The sequence below is a fragment of the Ostrea edulis genome, chromosome 3 (assembly GCF_947568905.1).
Source record: "Ostrea edulis chromosome 3, xbOstEdul1.1, whole genome shotgun sequence".
Taxonomy (NCBI): domain Eukaryota; kingdom Metazoa; phylum Mollusca; class Bivalvia; order Ostreida; family Ostreidae; genus Ostrea; species Ostrea edulis.
In genome coordinates this window covers 92346959-92368765 of record NC_079166.1, presented here as the reverse complement: position 1 = coordinate 92368765, position 21807 = coordinate 92346959, and the positions used below count along the sequence as shown (strand labels likewise).

The 21807-nt window shown below is 35.4% G+C and overlaps 2 protein-coding genes across 2 annotated transcripts; both read right to left on the bottom strand.

Moving 5' to 3' along the window:
• Positions 1 to 5189: 5189 nt before the first annotated feature.
• On the bottom strand, positions 5190 to 17781 carry LOC130053686 (uncharacterized). Its single transcript, XM_056161084.1, has 12 exons — positions 17046 to 17781; positions 15561 to 15653; positions 13230 to 14739; positions 12584 to 13129; positions 10928 to 11783; positions 8830 to 9755; positions 7973 to 8706; positions 7659 to 7771; positions 7186 to 7467; positions 6589 to 7078; positions 5739 to 6233; positions 5190 to 5623 (listed from the first exon to the last, which is right to left on the bottom strand). The coding sequence occupies exons 1-12, from the start codon at positions 17779 to 17781 to the stop codon at positions 5190 to 5192; spliced, it is 7215 nt and encodes a 2404-aa protein (XP_056017059.1).
• Positions 17782 to 17947: 166 nt separating this feature from the next.
• Positions 17948 to 19087, bottom strand: LOC130053685 (polyamine-modulated factor 1-binding protein 1-like). The gene has a single exon (XM_056161083.1). It carries the CDS (start codon positions 19085 to 19087, stop codon positions 17948 to 17950), a length of 1140 nt encoding a protein of 379 aa, XP_056017058.1.
• Positions 19088 to 21807: the final 2720 nt, after the last annotated feature.

The window sequence follows — 21807 nt, the reverse complement described above, 5'->3', positions numbered from 1 at the left end:
GAACTTCACATCAGGCGTGTATAAGATAATGCACAGAAATCTGGAAAAAAAGTATTTCTTAATGCAAGGTGAAGATAACGAACAGTGATCAATCTCATAACTCCTACAAGCAATACAAAATAGATAGTTGGGCAAACACGGACCCCTGGACACACAGGCGGGATTAGGTGCCTAGGAGGAGTAAGTATCCCCTGTTGACCGGTCACACCCGTCGTGAGCCCCATATCCTGATCAGGTAAACGGAGTTATCCGCAGTCAAAATCAGTGTGCCAAGAACGGCTTAACAATCGGTATGAAACACGTCAGACAGCATTTGACCCAATGCGAGGTTGTATTGACGAACCAGATCGTTATAACGACCATAGAATTTGCGAAATGCTGACTTCAATCGAGACTGTTGAAATCCCTGTACCATCAACTTGTTTGTCAGTAGCTTACCTCGATTTAAAAACTGACTATACCCAGAACAAGCTCTTGCATATCGAATCAGTTGAGATATATAAACACCATATGCAGGTGATAATGGAATATTGCTACATAAATGTGGGAAGTTAACGATGGAGAAGCTGAAATCATCCCGTTTGTCATACAGTTGAGTTGTTAGTTTGCCGTTAATGTCTACTTTCAATAAAATATCTAAGTATGAAGCAGAAGTGGACGACTCTGTGGTGTCCTTTATTTCGAGCTCACAGGGATATATCAAATCGACATATGAATGAAAGCTATCATTGTTAATAGACAAAACGTCATCGTTAATACTTAGTCCTAAATACTAATGTATTGTCAAAGCTTTTGAATACTCAAATTGGCTCTGTAAATGTTTTCGATAATCAAGACCCTCTGAAAAGTATGAATTTAATTACTTATGAAATTTTATCAGAGGTAATTGTAATACATATTTAATAAATGAGTTACATGTACATTCACAGCCAGATTAATTTTGGTAAAGGTAATCTTTTTACTATGCATTTTATTATTCTTTTGAAACTGGAAATCACTGCCACAATATCGGTTTTTAAAACTAGTAATACCTGTACAGTTCCTCTTCAGTGAGAGGCTGCAAACTTCCTTGGGAAGTATATGGCAACCCTTCCCCCTAGTTATGACTATCTCAGCATAATGGTTGGTGGCAACACAGATGGAGAAAACCAAATCTTCTGTCAAAGACAGCTTCATAAAATCTGCAGTTTTCCGAATAATAGAGTCCCATATCTGAAAGAAAATTGCAAATAAAAATAAAATCAGTATTGGCCACCATACCTTAAAACGTGTCATACCTTATAATTAGAAACTAATTAGAAATTGTCTTATTTTGTATGTATACGATCCCTAGTTATGCAGGAAAAAAAAAAACCCAGTAAAATGGTACACACATATCAGTGTACCATAATGCCATGATTCCAATTGTGAATGTATTATCTGAATTTATTTGAATGTTAATCACATTTATACTGATTAAACCCTATATTCAACATCAAAGAGTCATACCAACTGAAAGCCAGGTTGTCACCCCGAATGAAATGCCACAGTTCTGTGATCAGGTGTTCCTGTGTCCTCCACATCAGCATCCTTCCAATGCATGTCTGGATTTGTCAGTAGACTGTCGCTAGTGGATGATACCTGGAAACTTCCCACTAAATATTGGGATGTCAATACCCTTTTTAAAGAAGAAAAGAAATTACAATTAAGAATTGTTGGTTTATGTTTAAAAAGCAAAATCTAAGTTTCACGGTAGCATGGAACAGTTTCGCACTTAAATTTATTTACTCAAATTTATTTAAAGATAAAGTAAGGGATTGCATACATGTGTTAGAAATGAATCGAATATTGTATTATACATTGCGAGAGTAGCAGAGTGGGTAATGAAAAAAAAATGTATCATGTAGGTATCTGCATTATGCCTAGCATATATTATACACGAGGGCAAATACTGAAGAAATTCAGGTTAAAACCTACAGGGTCCAGCGAAAATACTGAAACTCTGAGGGAAAGTGAATGACCCCAGATATAAAAGTTGAATTGAATTGCTTCTTAATGGTACCCAGTGTCTAAATCCCCTTGTATGGTACTCTGATGGGCTGTGGATTTAGTCGAAATTAGAGAGGGGGATTGATTGATTGATGTTTTCTGCCAAACTCAACAATTTTTCAGTTATCTGGTGGCACCCAGTTTTTTTATTGGTGGAAGAGAGAACCCAGATACCTGGGGAGAGACCATTGATCTTTCGAAAGTAAACTGGGAAAACTTTCTCACTTACCGGCGCGAACGGGATTCGAACCCGCGCCGACAGAGGTGAGAGGCCGTGTGATTTGCTCTGACCACTCGGCCACGGAGGAGGACGGCAAGAATGGGACACGTGCCCATCAGGTCATAGCATACAAGTACCAGCATGTATGGATCACATGTAATTTATGGTCATAAGCTATTAAGTGTATATAAAATACATGCATTTGGATAAAAGAGAAATCAATATGATTTTTCATTAGCCTGTCATAATCAGACTTTGATTGATGTTAACCAACCCCCATTTTGGCCCAAACACACATTTTGTTTTTATTTCTGTTGCAGAATAAAGAAAATAATTCAAATTATGATAATAAATTCTATCATTACAATAATGCTAATTGTGTTTTCCTAACAGATTGTGTTTTCTTTTCATAGAATGATAATTTCTTTTATAAACATGGAAAAAACTTGGAAAATAGCCTTCTCACCAGCGGTCGTGAATGCCCAGTCTGATTAAAACCACCCCATCCCATTATACACTAAATACAACCCCTTCTTACACTCGCGCGTCAGGTAAGGAGATAATTCTGGGGAAAAGGGGGGGGGGGGTGTTAATCAAAGTGCCGGACCCGGACAGAGTGTTATTCACTTGTTTTAGATATCATAAAATATAAATATTTTCTTTCATGAAACGACAAAGCATGGCATCAAATCGCGGTTAATTAATCGTGAATTTTTCATAACAAAACCGCATTTCTTCCCCTTTTTAGTCGGCCTATGTGGCTACATCAACTTACATGTACGTATTTATACTGAATGCATGATCGTTTGGGTCATCCTGCAACAGGGGATCCAGGGCATCTTCTTCTTTTGACATCAGGTCGTTTTAAAGATGTAAAATACAAGCGTTCGCTGTGACAGTCACGGTGAAGCTGTGTTTGTTTGTTTTCGTTGAAACGGAAACACGTGTGTTCTCCGTGCACACTTTCAGAAAACCCCGCGAGGCCCGCGATCCGGATCACAGAAAAATAAAAGTATACAGGCTATATATAGGCGACCTTCTTTTTGTTTTCTTTCTTTGGCAGAGAAAAAAAATTATTACTATTCCGAACAAATATAACGTTTATATTTGAATTTGAAGTACTTTATTAATCTTTTTTTAAATTCAATCTGCCGATGTAGCATTTATGAAGTTACATGTAGGTTGTGTAACTGTTATAAACCAATATTGGTTTTATGCTTCTTCTTTTTTTTTTAAAAAAGCTGAGATACCAGGCTGATTATTTCACACATGTATGTATGTTGTTTTAGTGTATCAACAGGTACTGAATTTACTAAAAAAAGAGGACAATACAAATAGTTTTCACCACTTTATTGTGCGACACGCGTCGATTGCTGTTAGCGACGTCGACTTGTCGCTAATTTTTAAGAAAACCGCGCAGCATGTCCCAATTTCATTTTATCGTAATATAAAAACTACAGAGAATTATAATATGAATAAGGGTCCATCAAAAAGAACATTTCCTCTACTTTTACAGAATGTATTTACTTTTCCCAATTTCCATATATAAATATAGATAAAACGCCGATCTGTTTAAACATTGAGAAATAAAATCGTAAAACAACGTATATGTGCAAAAAATTGCTATTTTCTTATAACTTTGCCAGGCATTAAAAATATTTTTTATATGTACTGAAAGCAGGGAATATATGCTTCTCAAAAATATAAAAAATATTGCATTAATAGGGAAAATAAAAAAAAATCATAGCGAGGGGGGAAATGGCCTTGCGACAAAGCGTTGCGTAATATTTAGACGAAGTCATCTTTCATTTTAAATGCTTTTTTAATTTAATGGCTTTATTTATTCAATTGATTTTTACATAGTTAAAAAATATAGAAAATTTCCAAAAAAATTATATATAAAACATATATATTACGTCCGTAGTTTCAAAGATTTATATACACTCCTTTTGCGTAGCCCTGTTTTTACGCGCTATCGGTCATATTGACCGATACGGTAGAGAAAGGGTTAAGGTAACTTCTGTCTTCCGCCAGCTGGCTTACCTACGTTTATAAATATGAATTATTTTATCCCATGCCTATATGTTATGAATGACATTTGTGTTTTTATAACGGATTCTGATAGAAAGTGCAGTGCCAGATTCGATACATGTAATTCACATGTTTACCAAACCTTACCTGCATAGCCATTTGTTGGCACCTTGCATCTCTTTGCTGAAGTCGATGAGCCATTTGGTTGAGTTCGATTTGTATTTTGTTTTTCTGATCCATGGCTGTTGAAAACTGTCCTTGAAGTCGTTGATAGTCTGCATGAAAGTTGTCCATCTGCATCTGTCCACCATGTGAAATGCCTAACTGAGCCCTCAAAGTCCCATTATCAAATTTAAGTTGTTGTATCTGTCCCTCGGCTGCCAGCAGTTCATGACTAATGTTAGAATTATTCTGAGCAAGATATTCACATTTCTTCTCTAGCTGTTGTATAATACTCAGCAGTGTCTCCTTTTCTCTTATTGCATGCTCTCTCTCTTCCTTAATGTATGATGATTCATGGTTAGTGCTGTTTTGTAAATCCCGGTGTAAGACTTCAATTTTCTTAACCATCTCACTGTTCTCTGTCAACAACTTATGATACTGGTCGCTTAGAGATTCGTACTCTTTCTTCACTTCATTAAACATTTGACTCTGAACTTTCAGATGTCCCATTTCTCCCTTCATTTCGTCATTTTCAGTGGTGAGTAAATTAAAGTCTTCCATCAGAGATTCATACTGTTCTTGCTTTTCTTCCAGCTCCTTCTCTATATTGCTTGGAGATGATCGAGAATGCATAACATCTTCCTTCCTCCCAAAAGATTCGATGCGCATTGTTGATAGTTGAGATTTTAAATGATCATTTTCCGTTTCACTTGTTTCGAGTTGATTTCTCAGGACTTTTATTGCGTCATCATCTGACATTGGATGGGCCACTTTTCTTCATCGACTCTACTTCTGCTCTTAAATTTTGATATTCATGCTGAAGTTTGTCAAACAAAATTGCTTTGTAATCTGACCCATTTTCACTTCTCAGCTTCTCATTTTCGGACATTGTCTCATTCAGTTCTTCTTTGATAAGCTCCAACTCCTCTTCAAGTTCTTGCATCCTATTTGATGTTTCTGTACCTGCACCAGAAATTGTATCCGTAGATTTGCTTTCATCTCGTTTCAAGACTTCTAGTTCTGTCTTTAGTTTATCATTTTCCTTTTGAATTATTTCGACCTGGTTATATTTTTCCCTGATTAAATTCAATTCCTTGATCAATCCTTCATTCTCTGTTGCTGGTTGGTGGAGTTCTTCTCTTAACAATCTAGTCTGATCTTCTACTCCCTTGAGGGATTTCTCTGTATCAGTATCATTTGAAGATTTCAGATTTTGAAGGTCTTCATACTTCATCGCTAAAGCAGTATATTCCTTTTTGCAAAGTGTCAAACATGGAAGCTTTAATGGCAGCTGTACTGAGTTCTCCTCTCAAGTTGTCTATTTCGGTCGCAGTCTCATTTAATTCCTCTCGGAAGGAATCCCCTTGGTCCTCTAGGTCTTTATTCATTTCCATTTTCTTATCCAGCTCTTCTTTTAAAGACATGATATCTTCATTCAGCGTATGCTGTGAGGGATTATTTTGGTTTTGTTTGCTTTGTTCTAGTTCTGCCTGAATCTTCTCTTTTTCCTTTGTTGTCAGATTTAAGTCCGAGTTCTTCCTGTCAAGTTCAGATCTCACTTCTTCTAGCTCTTCTTCCAAAGATTCGACTTCTTCTAACCTCCATTCGATTGCCCCGATTTTTTCTTTAAGTCCTTTGTTTTCATTTAAAACTTCCTTTAACTTCAGATCAAGCGACTCATATTCATCTTTTAAGGCATTCTTTTCTTTCTTCATTTCTGAAACATCTTCTTTAAATCCATCAATTTCTTCCTGCATCTGTTCACGTTCGTTTTCAAACTCCTTTACTCTTTCTAATAGATTTTGGATTTTTGTCTCACTTTCATGCGCAGTTCTCGTCTCTTGTTCCAGTTTGGAATTTGTCTCTCTCATCCTAGCCACAATATCCTTAAAAATTTTTATTTTCAACCTCCAATGAGTCACAGAGCATTACACTGTCTTTTAACTTTCTCTCTAGTTCTATTTGTTTTCGCTCTGCAGTTATTAAATAAGATTTTAAATCACTCATTGTAAGCATTTCATTTTCATATTCAGAAATCCTATCCTGAAGTTCCCTTTTTCTAGAATCATTGATTTCCTATTTGCTTAATAAAGATGTTATCTGAGTCTGCAGTTCTGAGTTCATTTCCATCAGTGTTTTCAGTTCACTTTCCTTCTTTTGGAACCTCTCATCCTTTTGTTGTAAGTTATTTTTCAACAGATCTATCTCACCAATTAACCGTTTTTCACTCTCAGATTGTTTTCCTATAGTGGTCTCCAACATGCCCTCATTCTCTTTCAGTTTCTCAATTTCAGAGATATACCACTGGCTAGTCTCAACTTTCCTGCGTGTTTCCTCCAGTTCTTGAATTCGGAGTGCAAGTTCTTCTTTTAAAGTGTTATCAGCAGCATTGCCTTCGTTGGTAACTTGTGCAGAACTTTCCTTCAAAACATTGACCTCCTCTTGAAGCTTATCACACTTTGTTTTGAAGGCTTTCAACTTCACCAACATCTTCTCACATTTTCCTTCTGATGACTTTAACCTGCTATGTATTTGCTCATAGGCATCTTCCATTGATTTGAGTTTTTCCTTAGTGGTTTGCAGCTCGGTTTCGACACATCTACCATTTGCTGAGGACTGGTTTAAATGTTCTTCCTCCTTTAGTTCAGTTTTTCCGGAAATTCAGTGGAAAGTTTGTGAGCTGAAGATGCGGTAAAAGTTTCTTGTGACGCAGCTGAGAGACGTTCAATTTCAGCCTTTAGAACCTCGCTTTCAGACTTATATGTTTCATTTTCATTTAACAGACTGCTGTATTTTTGTTTGTATTCAACCAAGTCATCTTCCATTTTGCTGCATTTAGCATTTGATATATCACAGCCACTTTTCAATGCATCGTTTTCTTTCGTGAGATTTTCTACTGCTAACGTTAGATCCGAACAGATGTAATCCCTTACACTCTCGCGCTCTGTCATTTCTTCAATGGTAGACTTTAGATGTGCAACCTGAGCGAGTAGATCATGATTGCTGTCTTCAATTTCTTTCAGCTGCTGGGAGATGATCAATTTTTCATCATTGACTTGGCTATATTTTTCTTGTACAGTGTGTAGTCTTTCTCGTTCGTCTTCAATCACTTCTCCATTTCACTGATTTGTTGCTCTAATTCCTTTCTTTGTGTTCCCTGTTGTAAGGCTTCTGCATTATTGACCTGTAGTCGCAATGAAGTTAACTGACTGCTTACAAAATTCTGTAAGGCAATCATAATGCCTTCAATGTTTTGCACATTGCATTCATCTCCTGTCACTTCACGATAACATCCTTTCACATTGTGTATTATTGAAGATAGTTGGTCCTCTTTTTCAGATACCAAATTTGTAAGGTACAGAATTCTCTCATTATGCGTCTCTAATTCTTTGCTAATTGACTAAACGGATTCCTCTAGTTGTCCTTTCTCAAGCTCAGCTGAACGGAGACTATCATGAAGACTGTTCACCATTTCACTTTTAGAGCGAACCTCCTGCTATAACGATTGCAATAAACAGTCAAATTCATTACTTTTGCGATCAAATTCTTCAATTTTCTTATCCTTCTCTGCAAGTTGCACGTCCAGGTTTTTTAGTTTTTGAGACAATTCAGTAATCATACTGTCTTTTTCGTTACTTTGCAACAGCTGTTCCAACAGACTCTCCACATCATTAATCATTTTATCTTTTGTTGCGATATCCTTTACTGTCTGGTCGGCTTGTGCTTGTAACTTCACACATTCTTCAGATTTGTCTTGAAGCAAGCCTTGTATTTGCGTCTTTTCTTCCTCTAGTGTAACCATCTGAAAATGCATCTCTGATTTCTGAGATTCGGCTTTAATAATGTTTTCAGTCAGCCTCTCTGTTTCCATGTGTAGCTTGTCATTTAGTTTTCTATTTGCAGTTTCTAAATCCTGAATAGTTTTATCACTATCGGTTAATTTCAAGCTCAGTGAACTCAACTCGCTTACTCGATTTTCAAGTTCTTCCTGAATCACAACAAAATCTTTCTCCCTTGTCATTAACAAGTTCTCACATTCAGCCAGTTTCTGACTTAAATCATCTACAGCTGTTAGTTTCTCTTCTAATATATGAATTGATGATTCATCCGTCATAATTTTCTGCTTAAGCTCGGTTACTAAAAGACTTTCTTTCTTTTCAGTACCAGCATCCGTTTTGATGTCATTAGATTCATTTTCGAAATTTCCTTTCTTCTCCAGTTCAGCCCTTAGAGACTTAATTTCGGTTTCAATGTCTTCCTTTTTGCTAGTAGATTGTTGGAGTTGAAATTTTAATTTTTTTGCTGTTGCTAATGCCTTACGGAAATGTAAATCCTTGTCTTCATACTGCTTTTTCAGCTCTTGATATTCCTGTTCTTATTTGGCACACGTCTCCTTCAATGATTCTTTCATTTTATCTGCCTGGTCAAGTTGATTGAGACCTTCCTCCATTTCTTGCATGTTTTCTAAAAGTGATGCGATTTTCTCATCTTTTTCTTTAAGTTTCTTTAGCATCATTTCCTCATCGGAATTCTTATTGTCAATCAAGCTTGATAGTATATTTTCTTTCTCCTCCATCGAACTGGCCAGTTCATCAGAAGCCAATTTTAATTTCTGCAATTGCTCCATCTCTTTTCCAAGATCAGCTGTCCTCTGTTTTTCTTGATGAAGTTCGTCGATCACAGATTGAATTCTACTTTCAAGTGATTGATTTTTCTTCTTTTCTTGGTCTACTTCATCGAAGAGTGTCTTACATTGTAGTGACAAATAGATTTCACTTTCCAGAAATTTTTCCCGTTCACTTTCAAGTACGTTATTTGATTCTGAACACTGTTGTTGAAGATCACAAACCTGCAGTCGATATTGTTCACATTCGGCCTTTATATTATTCTCTGATAGTTCCAGTGCATGGATCTGTTCTTGCAGGTTCACTATGTTTGTTCTTGATGTTTCAATTTCCTCTCTGAAATTTCCAGTTGATTGTTCTTGTTCTGCTGACATTGCCTGTACTATTCCACTGAACTTTTCTATGGATTCTTCTGTGTTCTTTAGTTTGGACTTCAACAGACTTAGTTCCTCCATTCTTTCAGACAAAGACCTCTGAAGTTGGGAGTTCTCAGCCGACAATACTTCTACGCTTTGTTGAGCCTCTGTCAATCTGTCCATTACCATTTGTTTGTGACTGTCATTTTCACCTTGGCTTTTTCTTGCATGCTCCAGATTAAGCTCCAGTTGAGAGCATTGGTCCGTAAGCTGTTGCTTACAGAGCTCCAGTTGAATTATTTTCTCCCCGAGTTGTTCTGTCGTTTCATTTGCCTACAAAAAAAGAGATTAAAATGTTATCAACACTGAAAATCATATACGATAAATCATAGAATGTGTCCTCTGACATATAAAACTTTCATATATCAATCCAATCCATTACGGTAATATTTTACTGACTATTTAAATTACCAGTTCATAAAATCTTTAGAAATAATGATAGACAAAAACAATAATTATATATGGTAATATATGTATAATATAGTATATATTCATAATATATATATATATATATATATATATATATATATATATATATATGGCATATACACATGTATGTATGTATAATTCTACATGTAATTCTGCTGTAACTTGTTTACCGATTAGATACTGAATTCCGACTACAAAAATAGATAAATATGGAATACAAGAGTGCAAAGCAATATTTTCCACTACTTTATATACTATTTACCAATGATAAATACAATGATAACAATTTATACATTTTGTGTTTGATTATTCATTCTGCAAGCTAATTAAATTTAAAGAATATTTCAATGGGGGAAAAACACCACTAGAAGAGTATTTTCAGAAAGCGATTGCTGAAATCGTAAAACTGTTTCTGGCAGCCATTTAAATCACACATAATATACGCTTTTTTTTCTTCATGAGAAAAATCCTAAATCTAATTAGTCATAAAAGTAAATCTCACTTTTAAAATTCGACTTCGACATGAATGTTTCAACTCCCAACCAGTTAGTAAATGCATAGGAATAAGTAAGTATAGGTATCAAGTCATCCTGGCATGCAGCAGGATTTCATACATACGATCTAGTTCGTCAATACAACCTCGAATTGGGTCAAATGCTGTCTGACGTGTTTCATACCGATTGTTAAGCCGTTCTTGCCACACTGATTTGACTGTGGATAACTCCGTTTACCTGATCAGGATATGGGGCTCACGGCAGGTGTGACCGGTCAATAGGGTATGCTTACTCCTCCTAGGCACCTGATCCCACCTCTGGTGTGTCCAGGGGTCCGTGTTTGCCCAACTATCTATTTTGTATTGCTTGTAGGAGTTATGAGATTGATCACTGTTCGTTATCTTCACCTTGTATATCGCCGAAGTTAGTAAGAAATGAACGGAGCTTGCTATGAAAAGTCTATAGAGCATAGCAACTAATCACAACACCGAAAAGATAGTGTTAGCACAAGTGCAGTTCTACATAATCTCTTAGATCTTGAGTTGTGTCGGATGTTTTCATTAGTTCCGTTGGTTTGGAAGAAGGCACAGCACCCAGCAGCTTTTCTGAGGATATTTCAATGATAGGCTCAACTACAACATTAGAAATTTCAAATGTTTCTTCGGCGTGTTTATTCAAAGCTCCAGCCTCTCTTTTCATCACAGAACATGTATTTTGCAGAGACCACAATTGTTGCTCTTTTCCCCCTACAACACTATGAAGGTGTTGATTTTCTTCATACAAACGATTTACTTCTTCTTTCAAATTGATTAGCTTATCCTGCTCAATTTGCAGCTGATTCTTAGTATTACAATTTTCCTCCAATTCCTCTTTTGTAATCGAAAGTTCTTCGTGTATTGTTTTCAAGCTCTCCTTTAAAGTGACAATTTCCTTCTCTAAATCATTTTGCAAAGCCTCCGCTATATTTCCTTTCTTGTGCATTAAAGCAGTCTGCTTTTCCACAGTAATATCAAGGTTAATTATACGAGTATTCTGTTCTTGAATTTTCTCTTCTGAAAATCGTATTGTATTTCGCAACTCTACTTTTTCAATTTCTTGTTTAGTATTCACTTCCAATGCAGTGCCCAATTGTTCATTCAAACGAGATTTTTCACCTTCTAGAATGTAAATTTGTTGTTTTTTCTCTTCAATTTGCTGTCTCATGTCTGTAATGATCATTTCCCTTTGTCCCGCTTTTTCCTGATAAGAGTTATTCACTTCCTTCAAAACTTTTTCACAGTTATTTTTCTCCATTAAAATAACGTTACATCGTTCTTCTAGAGCAGATACCTTATCCTCTTGCTGTTTGCAATCGGCCTGCAGCTCGGCGAGTCTTTGACTACAATATGAAGTTCATTTTCTTTTTCCTGATAGTAGTACCGGTATGCTTGGTTGGCTTCATTCAAACTTTGTATTGTTTGTTGTAAACCAATTACAGACTGCTGGTTTTCCTCGAAAGATGATGAAAAATGTTTGCACTTCTCTTCCTCCTCTTGCAAACGTTTTCATAAATGTGTAATTGCCAAATCTTGTTCCTCCATCTTCGTGCTCCTAACGTTATTGGCTTCATCTAGTACTTTTACAGTTTCTTCTAATTGCTCGCTTTGGCTATCATACAGCATCTGTATATTCTGCATCTCGTTTCCTTGTCGAGATAAATTATCTTTCAACCGCGCAATCTGTTTCTCTAAACCTTGAACAACTTGTGTCTGTTCAAGAATTTCATCATTTTGTATAGTTGCTAGCTGTGAGCTGATGTTTCTAATATGAGTTTCCTTTTCTTCCAGACTCTGTTGATGAGTTGCCTTTATTTTTTCTAATGACCGTACCATGTCTTCCAAGTCTTTCATTTTCTGCAATCTTGCATCATTAGCTTCGTCAAGAGATGAAATACAAGACTCTTTCTCCTTCAATTTTGCTGTACTTTCTTCAAAGGACAGACGAAGTTAAGAAAATTCTTTTCGAAGCATTGATAAAATTGCAACAGGACTGCTGGCTGATTCAAGCGCCTCACGATAAACAAATTCATAGTCCTCTCTGATCACTTCAAAAACTTCCTTCTTGAACATGTTGAGTTAAATAGCTACTAAACTTGAAGATTCCTCTAATTTTAAGCATTTATTTTCCAAATCGATATACTTTTGTTTCAATGTCAGGATTTGGTTTGTTTCTTCGCTTAACATTGATTCAAAATCTTTTACTCTCTGAAGCTGTTCAGTATTAAGAGTTTCTATATGCTGGCACAACTTCTGATTTTCATCTTGACTATCTTCTAACAGCTGACGCCATTCAGTTGGATTGGTTGTGTGGGAGGTTGTCGATAGTTGTTCTGCATTTCGTCCATCTTTTTCTTCCAAGTCTTTTTTTGCTTGTTCGAGCTGATTTATTTTAGCTTCCTTGCCTTTACAAATTCTTTTTAATTTACATAATTCTTGTTCAAAAGATTTGTGTACGTCCGTCTCTTTACCCTCTAATAACTCAGCCTCCTCAGTCATCGATATATCTCTTAAATAATCAAGTTCTTCCTTCATACTGGCAATAATTGTGTATTTTTCTATCGAAGACTTTTCCATTGCAGCCAGCGAAGATTCAATGCCTCTAAATTCTTTATCATACCAATCCTCCCAACCATATACCCTCTCTTTAAGACCAAACAGATCTTCTTCTTTGGCATTTAAAATTCTCCTACGGAATGTAACTCTTCTTGCTGGTTTATGGCAAAATTCCTTCCATCAACAATTTCCTCGCTCTTGATTGAATAACGTCTTTCAAATCTTTGATTTGCCTTTCAAGTTGCATCACTACCTCAGAATGCATAATTCTTCTTCTCCATTCATTATCAACCACATTAGAGTTCAAGGACAAATTGTCTGTACTTTCCCGTGCATTACTGCTTCCATTCTCATCACCTCTATTTTGCTTGTCTTTTGCCATGTTCTGAAGTTTGGCAATTTTAGCATCTTTGGCTTTACATAGCGTTTTCATCTTGGATAATTTGGCATTTAAAGCTGCGAGTTCTTTTTGATGGTTATCTTGCATTGAAAGAATTAAAGCTTGTTTTTCATCTAATGTTATTATCAGCTGTTTAGGATTCAAATCCTCATATTCGGGGTCATTGTCGTCAGTGCTATCTTCTTGGATCTTTGGTTTGATGGCTAAGGACGGATTAGTTTCCTGACGTTCTATCAAATCGCTGACGATTGGGATTCTTTTTAGATGAGATTCATTTCCTTCCTCAAGCCTCTGACACCTAGTTTTCCAGTCATCAGCCTCTGAAGAAGATGCAGAGAGTGACTGGATTTCAAGTTCCATATGCTTCTCTTGACGCTGCAAAAATTCAATAGTATTTTCAAGAGCAGAACATTTTTCTTCAAAGATGGAAATTTTCCTTTCACTTTCGATATTTCCTTCCGTGAATTCCCTGGTTCTATCTTTGACACTTTGATGTATGTCATGTATTGTCCGCTCTTGCTGTTTACAAACCTCCTCCCAATGAGTCATTCTTTCTAAATCTCCCTGCAGTAATTGTAACTCTTCTTCTTTTTGTCCGAGTTTTTCAGACAAATCGTTAATCCTTTCTTTCATCATAAATAAATCCGTATCTTTTTCCGATGAAATATTCTCTTGTTTTACAACTATTTCTTGGAATTTTCTAAGCTTTGTTAATTTTCCTTTTCCGACCTTTTTCATTTTCTCAGCTTCATAAATAATGTTTTCTCTTTCTTTTCTAACCTTTTCAAGATCTTCAGATAGTTGTTGAACTTCGTTTTCTGATTCGTGTAGCTTTTCTTTCGTTTGTAATAAAGAATGCTTAATTTTGCCACATTGCTCTTCGACTTCTTCCTTTTCCTGAAGCAATACATTGTAACTTTTTTTACTTGTCTCCAATTCTCTGTTTAATATTTGAATCTCCTCCTCTTTCATTTCTAAAGCCTGTCTGAGATCACGTTCGTTTTGTTCCAATTCTGAACATTTTCCCTTCAATTCTGCAATCGTTTTCAAATGATCTTCTAAATCACTTCTCAAACTTTGTTCAGTAGCACCAAGATCCTCAACTTTTAAATTCATTTCAGAAATACTACCCTGCAGGATCACAGTATATGTTACTTTATCTGCAAGAAGTTTTTCTTGTATATTTATAACATCTTCAAACTTCTTTACTTTCGCCTCTTTCCCCTTTCCCAGTTTTTGTAATTTCAGAATTTCTTGAGCTTTAACCTCTTCTTTCTCAAGGCTACTTTCATATGATTTCTTGATTTCCTGGAGTTGATGATGAACTGATTTTAGTTCCTCTTCTTTCTTTTTAACACCTCTTCCATTTTCTTGACTTTAGTATCTTTTCCTTTGGTCACCATGTTTGTTTTTTTAGATTTTGTCACATGCTTTTCATGACTCTCCTCGAGACTAACAATTTTGGATTTCAAGATTTGGATTTCTTCATCCATTTTTTCAACTTTTGATTTCAAGGGAGTATTTTCTTCCTCAAGCTGAGAAGAAAACACATGTTGGCTCTGGTTGCGTTTGTTAAATTCCGTGTTCTGTTGTTGTAACAAATCTTTCAAATGCACCAATTCTCGATCAAATTTTATTATTTCTTCCTCTTTCTTTGCAATGACCTTTCTAAGTTCTTCTATCTCATCAATCCGCTCCTGACGCTGAATAGTAAATTTCTGAAGTTCCTTTTGTGCAATTTGTTCCTTATATCTTGCATCCTCTACTTTTTCATTCAGTTCATTCACACTTTCGCTTAAGATAAGTTTATCTGCTTCGTACTGACTCAGCAGTTTCTCCTGTTATGTTACTATTTCGTCCAATTTCTTTAGTTTCACTTCCCTGCCTTTATACATTTTCTGCAACTTTTGATTTTCAATTCACATACTTTCTCTTTCGTCAATAACCTCTTTTAACGTTGTTTCCAATTTCTCTACTTTATTTTCAAAAGCCTTTCTGTCCCCCAGGTCTTGGTTGTTCATTTCTTGTGTCATTTTAGATATCTTGGCAGCCTTTTCTTTACAAAGTTTCTGAAGTTTCTTAATTTCACCATAAAGTTTTTCGAAGTCTGTGTTCCTATCCTCTGCACTACTCAATGGTTTTTCAGTCAGCGGTTTGTGTGAGCTTCTCTGAATTTCTAACTCCTGTTGGAGTTTAACTATTCTAGATTCATACTCCTTTGATTCCACTTTGTGTTGTAGTAAGCGATTCTCTTTTTCTTCAATAGAATTCCTCAGTTTAACATTCTTACCATTTTGCACCTTGAATTCCCTTTGCAACTCACACAACTCTCTTAGAACTTTTTCAAGTTTAATCGTAATATCTTACTTTTGCCTAATTAGGTTTTCTTGTACCGACAACAAATCACTTATTTTCTGATCGTTTTGGTCCATCGCTTCTTTAGAGTCTCTTCGGAGGTCCAGTATTATATTTTCTTTTTCATGTAGCTAAATGAAAATGATTTGAGACGATAAGTACGAATGAAGCCTCAAAAATAAATAGGAAAGCAGTTTTGTTAACATAAAACAATGCCCCATATCCTTAAGGTCGAATTTAGCACAGAAATTATCCTAACTATACTAACTAACAAAACTCAATGCACTACAAATCTCCTTTTTTCAATCACATGTAGAGTGATCTGGCCATAACTGTACGTTCTCATTGTCATCAGTATCCATATGTTCAAAGTCAATAGGAATAAATTTGGCTCTAAAAACATGACGTGAAGAGACTAAATCCTGATGGAATCCTTCTTACTTACTCGTATATTTATATAACTCATATTTATACTTTACTATTAACGTTATCAGCTACTTTTCCTTTAATTGCAACTTTTTTAGGACAAGGATGACAAGTCTGAACAGGATTTACTGCCAAAATGTCATTTCTTTGTGTAACATGTACACATGTAGGTGAAGAGTTTATGACAATTCTTTTGAAGGAATTTGGTAAGGGGGGATCAGAGCAATGAAACTTTAATTTTGGCATTTAAAAACTAGTACTGGTGTCTTGATACTCGATCTTTAAATATACCTTAACCCCAAATCAGAGTTTCCACTAAAACTGTCCAACTAGAAATAATACAAAGTGTAGAATGAAACCAATCCCTTTAAACCAGTCCTTTAAAGAAATTCTCCAAAATACATTGATGAATTGTTGTTGCAAATTGGCAACAAAGTACTGAAAAAATAATTGGGAGATGTTATATTTCATTGTTTCATACTAATAGATTCCTAAAGATTTCTGATAGAACATCTTTCGAAATTTGTCATCTTGATTTGGAAAATACACGTCATAGAAATAAAATAATGCCAAAGGCTCAAAACAAGCGAAAATGAATAATTACTGTCAATGCTAAAACACATCATGACGGCTCTACTTTCATATTCTCTTAGTTCAAAACATATGTACGTTACCTGAAATTTCAGAGCCTCGTTTGCATCCGTCAATGCATGGAACGGCTCTCTCAATGCGGAATACTCACTTTCGCATTTTGAAAGTTCTAAATCTACTTTCTCTTTCGTCTGTAATATCAGCTTTTAACGAGTCCCTGTGTCTGTGGCTTTATGTGTCAATTATTCATGAGATAGTGTCACATCTTTCAGGGTACTATCTGCTTTCTGTAGCTCATCTTCCAGCGTTGTTTTCTCCTTATCCAGCTTGAGCATACTTCCTTTCATTGAGCTTATAAACTCCTCAAGTTTTTCAAGCATTGAAACGTTTCCATCTCTTCCATAGAATTCATCTGAAAACTCGAGTGAACTGTGTTCTGTTGTTTGTAACAACTTCCTTAATCCCTGTTCGTAACCGTCACACCGATGTTCCAAAACCTCGTTAGCTTCAGTTAGCTTCTGAAGTTTTGCTTGTTGATCATTCATCTCCTCCTTCATTTTCTTGTTTGTTGTCAAAGTAATCCCACTATTAGTATTTATACTGAGCAATGCTTGTTGCAGCTCCTCATATTCTGATAGCATTAAATAATGTTTACTGTTCACAGTTTCGACCTCACATCTTCCTTGTTTCAATTCTTCTTCAACACGATTCAGCTTTCTTGATTTGGCTTCTATTTGTTTAAGAAGGGAGGTGTTTTCTTCTGATATATTTAAAAGAAGATTTCTTTTCAATGTCAAGATCTCTGTGTTAACTAATCCAATCCATCCATCAATGTAAGTTGTTTCTTCAGCGTCATCTGTGCCTAGTGTTAGCTCTTTGAACAATGATTTCAACCACTTCAAACAAGCATCCAAAGCCGTGTTGTTCTTTTCTAACATCAATTCAAATTCTTCACATTGCAATCTATCATTTCTCTGCTTTTCTTTTCCTCTAAAATTGTCTTGCTTCAACATTTCATTTTACTTTGTGAGTTCTTCAATGGATGTTACTTTATAAGACATGTCCTCCTTCATTTTTCCCATGATGGCATTCATGTGCAGAATATCTGACTCGACAGCCCCTGCCTTATTCAGACAATTCTCGTACTGATCATTCTTTTCTTGAAAACATATTTTCAATTCAGCATATTCCTTTTCTAAACAACTCCATATAATTCAGTTTTATTATGCTTTCTTGGAGTTGATTTTTAAGACCAGTATTCTTCTGGCTTTCATTCATAAGCAAGGAATCTAAATCTTGGAATTTTTCAACGTAATCTTCATTCTGTAGTATCAGCATTTCAATTTTTTGATCAAACACATCTTCTTTTGTTTTAAACGCAATGCTAAGTTCTTCATTTCTCTTACTCGCACTTTGCAATTCGTTTACCGCATCTTTCAAGCACAAAGTCTCATTTTCTAGTTCAGTATTGATTAGAGTTAATGATTCCACCGGACGATTTAAAGTTGATAAAGACACTTCTTTTTCTTCAACATCTTTGTTGAGAAGTTCTGTTTCAGTCACAAGTTTGGTCTGCAATTCTTTCAATTCCTTCATCAACATCGTTTTTTCTCCCACTAAATTCTCGAAATCTTCTTGGACTGATGTCAATTCTTCTCTTGCCTTGATCAATTCTCTGTTCGACACTTCTAAATCATTATTTTCTTGTAAAAGCTCATTCTTCTCGTGTATAAAAGTGTCAAGCTTCAATTGAAGACTATCCATCTCTACACTAAGAGACTGGCACTCCTGTTTAGCACACAATAACTCTTCATTTAGCATTCTATTCTTTTCAGACATGTCTTCAAAATCCCTGGATGAATTTTTTAACCTTTCCTCCATGGATTGTATTTCTTTAATACGCATTTCTTCTGCATCTTTCATGTTACATTCCAAAGAAGAATAATTGCATTCAAGCTCTTGGTTGCTTTTATTCAACTCATTACATTTAAATTCTAATTCCGACAGCTTAACATCCCTATCCTGTAGCATTTCTTTACATTCTAGAATGTCTTTCCTCAGTTTCTCCTTTGCATTTGCCGTATCTTCTTTTCCATTTTCCACCTCTATTCTGATTTTACTCTCTAAATTCATATCTAATTTCTTTATCATCATTTCTAAATCATGGATTTCTTTAGACTTTGTCTTACTATGCACCTGCAGTTTTGTTATAATCATTCTATGCTTTTGGTTAGTTTCATTCAGCATTTCAATTTCTTCTTCTAATACTTTGAACAGCGCAACATTGATGCCCTTCTCCTGTTCTTTTTCAGAAACCATTTGATGATAATTAATTTTCTGTTGCTTTAATTCATTTTCCAGGACATTAACTTCTTCATTTACCTTCTTCAGTGTCAATTTCAAGTCGGTTTTGTTTGTGTAACTGTCTTAACTCTTCTATGAGTACATCCTTGGTCTTTACCTCAGTCTCTACCTCTGTTACTCTAGTTTGAAATTCACTACATCTGTTTTGCTCGTTGATGTATTTTCCTCGCATGTTATTGCATGTTTGTTGCAATCTATCTGTTGTACTTCTACAAGCTTCATTTGTTGATACTAAATCTGAATTGATCTTATCTAGTTGTTTATCTTTACTTTCCAAGTCGAGCATTAGTTTCTTAAGATCTCCCTCAGGGCATTTTATTTTAGTGTTCTTTTAACCATTTCATCATGTTTTTTTTTTTTATTTGTTCTTATTCTCATCCGATCTCACTTTCGTAATAACTTCAGTTATCTCAAAGCAACGGTTTTCTAGTTCTTGAGAATGTTCCATCAAGACAGTGATTTCTTGATCACGTTGCTATACTTTCTTTTGTAGTTCTCTATTTTTTTCAACTTGAGATTGGAAATTGCTCGTTAGAGCCTGGTTCTGATTATCCAACCTCTCTTTTCCCTCCCTTAGACAGTTGATATCAGACATCAGAGAGTTTATTAGAATTTCTGAATTATTAATTTTTTCTGCATGCTCTGACTTCATATCTTGTAATTCTTTCAGAAAATTCACCATTTGTGTTTCTGATATTGTTTTTGATTCATTAAGTTCTACAATTGTTTCCTCTTTTGTCTGAAGCAAACTACGTTGGTTCTTAAAAGAATATTCTAAAGCACAGGCACTTTCTTCCAAATGTCGCAGCCTGTCACTTGTGCAATGAAGTTCTTTGATATGTTTCAATACAAGTTCTTTTTCAACAACATTCTGCATCTGTAAATCCTCAACTTCAGCCTGCAGAACACACATTTGTGATTCTGTCAGAGACAGCTTGTCTATAAATGGGTCTTTCTTGTCGATTAATGTTTTCTTTTTGTCATTTAGAGAAATCAGCTTTTCTTCCACTAAAACTAGTCTGGCATCTATTTCGTCTTGAAATGTCTTTAACTTATCTCTCAGTTCAATTTCTGTTGATTCTAGGTTTTTTAATTCAGTCTCTAGAAATAATGTGCTTTCAGTAAGAAATGAGCGTTGTTTTTCTTTATCTTGATTTTCTGTTTTAGTGGTGATTAGCTCTGACTGTAGAATTGAAAACATCTCATTCAACTTCACATTATCTTCAAACTGAGATTTGGATTCTGTCAAGCTTTGCTGTAACAAGTTTTCACTTTCGTCTTGGACAATAGTGTTCTCTTGTAACTCAGTCTTTAATTTTTCTACTTCTGTCTCAGCATCACTTACTGACATGCCTAGGCTTTGATTAGTTGCTTTGATCTTGGTAATTTCGGAAACAAAAAAAATCTTTTTCTCTTCTTTTCTTTGCAACTGAATTACTCATTAAATCATTTTCAAGTGTAAGATCTTCCAAGTCTTTAGAAGACAATATGTCTCTTTCAGTTTCCACTCTTTCTGTCTCCTTTTCAAGAACTTCAAATTTCGTTATATGTGTAGACAATTTTAAGTTCATTTCTTCAACATTCTGTGGAAGAACATTTCCTGTTTTACCCTGTTATCTCTGAGATAAACCTGACTTGATAAACAGTATGATAAGCTTGTTCAGTTCATTTGCAACGATTAGTGGTTTAGATATGATCCTTGGACTTGTCGTGAAATGGAATATATTTTAATCTGATCAATATATGGGATTCAAGGTGGGTTTGATCGGTCGACAGGGTATTACGTATTCCAACAAGGCACATGATCCGACCATAGGTGTTTCCTGGGTTGATGTTTGTTTTACTCCTAATTTTGTATTCTGTATAGGAATGACGAGATTGATCACTGTTCGGTACCTTCATCTTTTCATTTATCATATTACTTTATAGTTATGATCTTCGAGGAGCTAATTCGTGATATACATGTATACAAAAGTTTGATCATCACTGAAGAGACATTTATCGAAATGCGCATCTGGTGCATCGGAATTGGTACCGTCTAAGTTTTACATACACTCAGCGTATACTTGTAGTTCCACACAGGAATATATTCATTCACATCAGAGATCAGATGTTTCATGAATCTAGAACACAAATCATGCTAAAAGACACATCAGATGTTTCATGAATGTAGAACACAAATCATGCTAAAAGACACATCTGATGCATCTGATTAAGCTCAAAATTATAGTATTTCAGAATCTTTTCATTCCATGTCAGTGTTCATCGACGAAGGTTTACAGCCCGTTCAGTATCATCTGGGCAGTGTATGTTGTAGAGGATTCATCGACGAAGGTTTACAGCCCGTTCAGTATCATCTGGCCAGTGTATGTTGTAGAGGATTCATCGACAAAGGTTTACAACCCGTTCAGTATCATCTGGACAGTGTATGTTATAGAGGACTCATCGACACAAATTTTTGTTTTGTTTATTCCAAAACAAAGATAAAAAAACTGCAACACCAAACTAGGCAGCAACAGTCAACTGACATAACACGGAAGGAACTGTGAATGTTTTGCTTTAGGTTTCTTATGATTTTTATGTTAATTAGCATGAATTGATCAAATAAAATATGTACAATCAGAAAAGGTGAATTAGTCTTATATAAACATTTTATAATTACAAACAACTAGGAA